The sequence below is a fragment of the Charadrius vociferus genome, unplaced genomic scaffold, assembly GCF_000708025.1.
Source record: "Charadrius vociferus isolate BGI_N301 unplaced genomic scaffold, ASM70802v2 scaffold38, whole genome shotgun sequence".
Taxonomy (NCBI): Eukaryota; Metazoa; Chordata; class Aves; order Charadriiformes; family Charadriidae; genus Charadrius; species Charadrius vociferus.
The window spans coordinates 76,043-83,186 of NW_009650176.1; the positions used below are offsets into that span (position 1 = coordinate 76,043).

The 7,144-nt window shown below is 39.8% G+C and overlaps 1 protein-coding gene across 1 annotated transcript in view; it reads left to right on the top strand.

Annotated features, from left to right (window-relative positions):
* Nucleotides 1–7,144, top strand: part of CFAP46 (cilia and flagella associated protein 46) — a 106,770-nt gene that overhangs the window by 4,761 nt on the left and 94,865 nt on the right. Inside the window, exons 2-5 of the mRNA XM_009892735.1 lie at nucleotides 551–675; nucleotides 1,679–1,810; nucleotides 4,284–4,348; nucleotides 4,883–5,047. Of these exons, the coding sequence (XP_009891037.1) occupies nucleotides 551–675; nucleotides 1,679–1,810; nucleotides 4,284–4,348; nucleotides 4,883–5,047 (487 nt within the window). The remainder of the gene's footprint in view (nucleotides 1–550; nucleotides 676–1,678; nucleotides 1,811–4,283; nucleotides 4,349–4,882; nucleotides 5,048–7,144) is intronic.

Below are 7,144 nucleotides of genomic sequence, written 5' to 3' on the forward strand. Positions count from 1 at the left end.
CGCCGCGGTAAGGGGGTGCCGGGCGGCCGCGGAGTGCTGCCGCTCACGGAAAATAAGTAAAATAATAAATCGCGCGTTGAGCGCGGGAACTGCTTGATCTTAATCTCTTTCGTTTCTGAATGTATGAAAAACGCATTCTTTCTCTGAACGCTTTAAATGTGCTTCTTAGTTATGAAAAGAGGTAACTGCTATGGTGTTCATAATTTAGGTTTCTTCCAGTCAAGTTCACCTCATATTAAAGCTTTAAGGATTGAATCTCAGATTTCTGCGTCAGCAGAGAGTGCTGTTGAGTTCAGGAAATTGGGAATCGGCACCTTCTCGAGCGCCAACGTTGGGGGTTTAAATGGCCAGAGAGTTGTTAAAGCTTCACCTTACAGCTGTGGCTGATGGAACAACGTTTGTTTGACGTTACTTTCCTTAAACGTTAGTTTATTTCTGTATAGGAGAAACAGGGTGCCATGTAGTTGATGTGACGTAATGCAGTCACATCTGTCAGTCCACCTTGAAGCATAGATTATCTATTACATTCTTTACTCCTTTTTAATTTCAGATGTTCAGGCTTTGAGGAACGCTTATGAGCTCATCAAATCAGCCAGTCAAGGAAAATCTGCACTTGATTCATCAGATCACTTCAGCACCGACTTATATGTTTTATGTGCCGAACAAGCATTTCAGGTTTGCAACTCAGGCAGTTTATCTGTATTGAATAAAAACATTTATATGACACATTGTATTTACAGTTGTCAAAGTTACTACTTAAAAATATTCCTAGAGTACCTGTGAAAAATATGACACTCTTCTGGTTTTGGAGAGCAATTATTTAAACATGCATTTTCAGTTAAAACTTGGCCTCTAAATTGTCACTTATTTCTAATTAGTCAGCAAACTGTGGTTTGTGAAGTTTGTAGTTAGACCAAACTGGGCAAGGTATACCATAATAATATAAAATAGCTTGCCATGCCTGTTTTTTCTTGTTCTGGAAAACTAACGTTAGCAATTTGGTTGTGACTGAAGAAAATGTGTTTGTGAACAGTCCCTACTAGGCAAAAGGAGAAAAGGTGACATTGTAATTGTGGAAGGTTGTTGCTAATTGAGCTGACTTCTATGAAATGTGGTAGAGGTTCTTAATTTTGAAGTATTTTTTAGTTTTCAGTGTATTGGTGCAAGTGATTTGGTTTCAAGCAGGCAGAGTTTCTAATAAAACAATTTTTTATTTCCAGGCTGCATGCCACTCAAATTCTAGCTGTTGTCTGAAAATTGAGGTGCAGCGCTGACATCCATACAAAATCTTGCGGGCTAATATCTGTCCTTTTAAAAAGAAATTCTACTAAGAATTTTGCCTTTATGTTAACAATTGTTAAGTTAATGGCTATTAAAAAAGGAAACATTTTTTTTTTTATGCTGTAAGGGGTTCTATGGCTGAGTGACTCAGGAGCTTTGTTAAATAAAGGAGCTATTTTTCTATACATTTGGAATGACAAAAGTCTAGCTTTAAATTTTAATAAATCTTAATGGGTTTGTACCAGATGTGATATGCAGCTTTATGGAGTATTGTTTGCATGCTGGTATGCATTTAAATGTTAGACTTTGAGTAGGCATGCATTTTTAAAAACTAACAATTCTTAATTAAGTATTTGTTGCATTTTTTAAATATCAAAATGCTTTTTTTTGGTCTTAGTTGGGATATCGGGAAATGAGCAGTGACTGTCTACAGATGTATTTTAAAGGAAGATTTCCTGTGAACCAGTTTCTTGGCAGAGCATATTTGTGCCAAGGCCAGTTGCACACTCCACTTCTCACAGATAATTTGGTGAGAAATTATGAAGGTTGACTTATATTGAGCCAGTTTTTAAGAGTGTTTCTTCCTAGCTTTTCATATGTTGCTTTCAGTCATTTAAAATACACAAGGGTAGTCAGCACTATGGGAAAAACCAAAGGAAAATAATATTAATGGGTAGTTTGGGAGTAAACAAAACTTCCCAGCTGAATTAGATTAATGTTGCAAATACTTTGGGGAGCAAAAAAAAACCAAACTTGCAAAGCTTTTCAGACAGTTGGTTGTTTTAAAGTCCACCTTTTCACTTTGTACATCAATATGATACTTTCAGACCAAATTTAACTGTAACTGGTAGAACAGTTACCAGTTTTATTCAGGATCACACTAGGCATTTCACAGATTCATGGGAAACGAAAGGGGCCCTCTGAGAGGCTGTAGAGTTCATTTCTCTTGTGTGGTAGCGTGCTTCCACCACTGTTCAGTTACCTTTCCATCTACTGCATTGGATGCAGCTTTTTGAAATGAGAGATGAAGCTTTCTGGTAGCAACTCAGCAGGATACTTCTGCTTCTAAAAGCTTCTGTGTGTTACTGGTTGGTGATAACCACGTCCATACACAATGAGCAGTTTTTACCTCCTCTGAATTTAAAATGGGGTAGGATATGTTTTCTGTCTTTAGTATTTCACTTATCCTCGTGCTGCGGTCAGTCATCTTTGACAATTTGTCAATGATATCTGACCCCCTAAAATGGCTTTAATGTTTCTGTTACTGTTTAATGTCTGTGTTATTGGTGTTCACAAATTTCCCTTGCGGATGTTGCTGTAGTTTCTTTGAGTAATGCGTCTGAATTAACTTTCAAGCTATGATCCCTTCCCTATTAAGTTATCTGTAATTTCTCTGCCTTCTCTTAATGCATATGCAGAACAACTGATCAGCGGTCCCTTTAAAACTTTGTACATATTTGAAAGGTATTTTCTAATGTCCAGTTAGCCTTTTATGTTTCTAAATTAAACAAACTATTCAGCAATGTTTTCTAGATCTCAGCCAAATTTTGCTATTTTCTTCTTGACTCTTGTTAACTTGTTAGAAGTTAAGAATCATCCCAGTGTGTGCAATACTAACTTGATTCCCTTGTGCTGTGTATTGTAATGTGCCTTTTAGGATACACTTTGTATCAGTTGTAAGGTTTTTTCACTGCTGTGTTCCTAGATCATTTATGACAATCGGAGTGGCACGTCATCTCCTCATTGATGACTAGTAATCATCATTCACTTAGAAAACATAACTTTGTCCTTACTTTGTTTCCATCCTAAGGAATCTTTGTTAGCTGATTAAGATGCTTATGGGCCAAGTGCAACTTGTCTACTTTAGTATCTAATACCTCTCGGGATCTTAATCCTGGTTTTCTGGTTATCTAGGCAGTTACCGCTCATTGCTCAGTATCCTTCTTATGCCAGTCCCAGAGTCCAGTAAATCAGTCATCGCTCTCTTGAAGTTTTCAGATATTCTGTTCTGTCTCACTGTACAGAGAGCCCTCTGGTGTCATCCCCTTCCTGCCCGTCCAGTTCCACCTCTGCTTTGCCATTTCCACTGCATCTTTCTCTTAGGCTTTCAATAACCCCTTTTTATGCCCCATCCATCTGCCTTATGCCCTCCCTTCGGGTATTTGTACGTACTGATGAGATCCCCCCTAAGCTGCGTTCTCCAGGCTGAACAGTCCCAGCTCTCTGAGCCCCTCCTCATATGAGAGATGCTCCGGTCCCTTCATCATCTTTGTGGCTCTTCGTTGGACTCTCTCTGCAGCGTCCATGTCTCTGTTGTACTGGGGAGCCCAGGACTGTGTTCAGTTCTCACCAGTGCTGAGTGGAGGGGAAGGATCACCTCCCTCCACCTGCTGGCAGTGCTCCTCCTAAGGCAGCCCAGGACACTGTTAGCTGCCTTTGCGGCAAGGACATGCTGCTGGCTTGTGTTCAGCTCAGTGTCCACCAGGACCCCCAGGTCCTCCTCTGAGAGCTGCTTCCCAGCTGCTTTAATGACAAAAAAAGAGCATGCCCGACACACCATTCGGTTGACAAATTCTTGTTGGATCTTTTCTGAAGAAAATAATACCTCAAATTTTTTAATGGGGACAAATCAATATTATTCCCCACTGCACCCCCCTCCCCACTCACCCCCACCCCCACTCCACCCCAGCTTTGCTCTTGGATGTTTCTGAGCTTTCTTTGCAGTTTTGGCACATTTCAGTCCCGATAATTAAGTTTGGCAGAAATGAAGGAACTTGAAAATATCTTAAAATTTGAAATCAGGAAAACATAGTAATAGGCAATGCTACTGACTTTTGCTTATTCTGTTTCTGTGGCAGCAACTTATCATGGCAGCGTGTTTTATTTGAGATTGGTCTGAAAATAAAAGTTACGAGATGTGAACATATTGAAATAGGAAAAATGTACTGATTTATAAAAGCCATGTTCCAATTGCATTAGCAATTTTTTTTGTTCTGTTATAGGAAGAGTTTGAAAAGTTTGTGCTGTTTTTTATGAAGGCAATAGATTTTGCCACCCATGATCAAAGGTAGGCCCAACTGAAAGGATTAACTCTTTAAATCTCAGGAAATGTTACTGAGTTGGTTTTTCATAGTAGTTTGTCTCCGATTTTCACTAGGTAGTCTGGAGTTGTGTTGTTTCGGGGTTTTTTTGCTTTTGTGGATTTTACTTCCATTTTGTCACTGCACTTCTGTAACTGCTGTGTGTCCTGCAACAGTATAAGAATACTGAACAGTCTTAAACAGATGGGATGAATCAACCTATTTAAGGCTGGTAGATATCTCTGAGCATTTCTTCTCCTCTTATATTTAGGCTTAGTAGAAGGAGAGCACCGTGTTAGCTTATTTTAAGTGGTTAATTACTGGGTAGAGTGTAGTTGCAAGAGTTATTGTATTCTTGTGCTGTACTTTTGTTCTCAGTTCTTAGTCAGGATTGGTTCTTGTCTAAACACATAGGAAAAGTTCCAATTTTTGCTTCTTAGAAGTGTCTTAAAATACTCTGTCTATAATTTTATGTTTATATAAGTCCATGAAATACGAAATTCTTGATTCTTGTTTTTCAGATATTATTTTTTGGTATATAATGCCTCAGTTCTTTATTGGCAACTTGTGAGGCCATATCTTAAGCCTGGATTCCGCTATTGGCTTATTCCCAGCCTTTCTCAGATTGTTAAAGCGTTAAACCAAACTGAAGAGCAAGACAATGAATGGAGAGCAGAACTCATGATGTAAGTTTCATTGTATTTTTTCATATGGACGTTCTGTAGTCCTCTCATACATGTGGTTGCCACCTGAGGTAGTCTTTAGTAATGTATATTTCATGGGTAATATTGTAGATAGATTTGTTGTGGAAAGCTTAATTCATAACTTTGTAAAGATATATGAGTGTACGCTTAACATACAAAGAGCTTCATTTTAATATTTACTTTGAGGTTAAAATTTTAGTGGCGGAGACAGTTAGGCCCTAGGTCCGATCTGAAGTATCCCAGTCATTTTGGCTGTAGTGTTTCCACCATTGCTTATATGCAGTCCTCTTAAGCGGGGAGAAAGACAAACTCCGTTTTTCTGTAAGAGCTATTTTCTTCAGGTAAAGAGACACAACCTATCCTGTCTAGAGATGTAGCATATACCTTAGGATTGCAAGGCAATGTGTGTGGGAAGGGACCTCGTGAGATGGGCAACCCAGCCTCCTGCTCCAGGCTGGATCAGCTGTGGGGTATCTTTATCTACTCAGGCCTGGAAGCTGTCAAGGATGGAGACCGCAGGGCCTCTCTGAGCTGAGCAGCTCTGCTTCACTGTCTTCATGGGGAGAAAGGTTTTCTTTATTACCACTTCAAACCTCTCTTGTTTCAGTGTACACCCATTGTCACTTGTCTTCCTGCCATGCACCTTAGTAGAGAGCCTGGGTCCATATTCTCGGTGACCTGCCTCCCTGTAGGCACATATCTCCGTGATCTGCACCTGTGCTCCTGTTTGAACAGACTACGATGCTGTTGGCCACCTGTGGTTCAGAGCACGCTGCTGGCTGGTGGTCAGGTGGTGGCTGTGCACCAGGACCACCGGGTCCTTTTCTGTAGGTGTGTTTTACGGAATTCTATTGAACGCTTTCACCAGGCACAAGGCCTGGGAGACCTTTCTGGTGAAGACTGAGGCAAAGGTGGCATCGAGTCTCAGCTCTCATCTACTAATTTAAAGATTGTAAGCAATACAGGAATTTAGGATGGTACTATTGTACATATTTGCATTATTACCAGTTATTAATTGGTAATGAATGGTGTATCAATATCAATGTATTACCATTCATACATTTCCTGAGTAAAGCTGGAGGATAAACCTTGTGATATCTCTACTGAGAGATACAGTTTTATGTGCAAAATGAAGAGTGTCCGTGTAATTTTTCAAGGTCAGACAGCCTTTTCTCAGAGATGTTTTGGTCTGCTGTTCTACAGACCATTTCCAGTTCCTGTTACACTTCTGCCACAGTTTTTTCCTTTCTCTTTGTGAACTTTTCTATTTCTTTGGTCTATGACTGATGGTTTATTGCTATGCAGCATTTTCTTTATAAGCTGAAACTGGAGGGAAATAAAAAATTAAGTAACAAAACATTGGAAAGGGTATGCTAAAGATTGTCCGGAACACGATGCAAGAAGTTGTTTTTTTTAATACCAAACATGATGAGAAGTAGCAAGTGCACACAATATGTTTGTGTTATGAAGCTAATGGTGGCATTTATTTTTTTCTTACCTTTGTGTTTATTTTTTGAATATTTTTTGTTGTTGTTAATTTACTTCATGGAATCACAGGCTCTTTTTCAGTTACATCAGATAAAGTATTGAAAATCCAGTAGATAGATTGCAGTTCCCAACATGAATAGTTTCCTTTTGCTAGATGGCTTTGAAATACTAACCTTTCCAGTAGTTAAGGGAGAATCACAGAATCACAGAATGGTTAGGGTTGGAAGGGACCTCTGGAGATCATCTAGTCCAACCCCCCCGCCAGAGCAGGGTCACCTACAACAGGTTGCACAGGACAGCGTCCAGGCGGGTTTTGAATGTCTCCAGAGTGGGAGACTCCACAACCTCTCTGGGCAGCCTGTTCCAGTGCTCCACTACCCTCAAAGTAAAGAAGTTCCTTCTCATGTTAAGATGGAACTTCCTATGTTCAAGTTTATGCCCATTACCCCTCGTCCTATCACTGGGCGCCACTGAAAAAAGACTGCTCCCATCCCCCTGGCATCCTCCCTTTAAGTATTTGTAAGTATTAATAAGATCCCCCCTCAATCTTCTTTTCTTTAGACGAAAGAGACCCAAGTCCCTAAGCCTTTC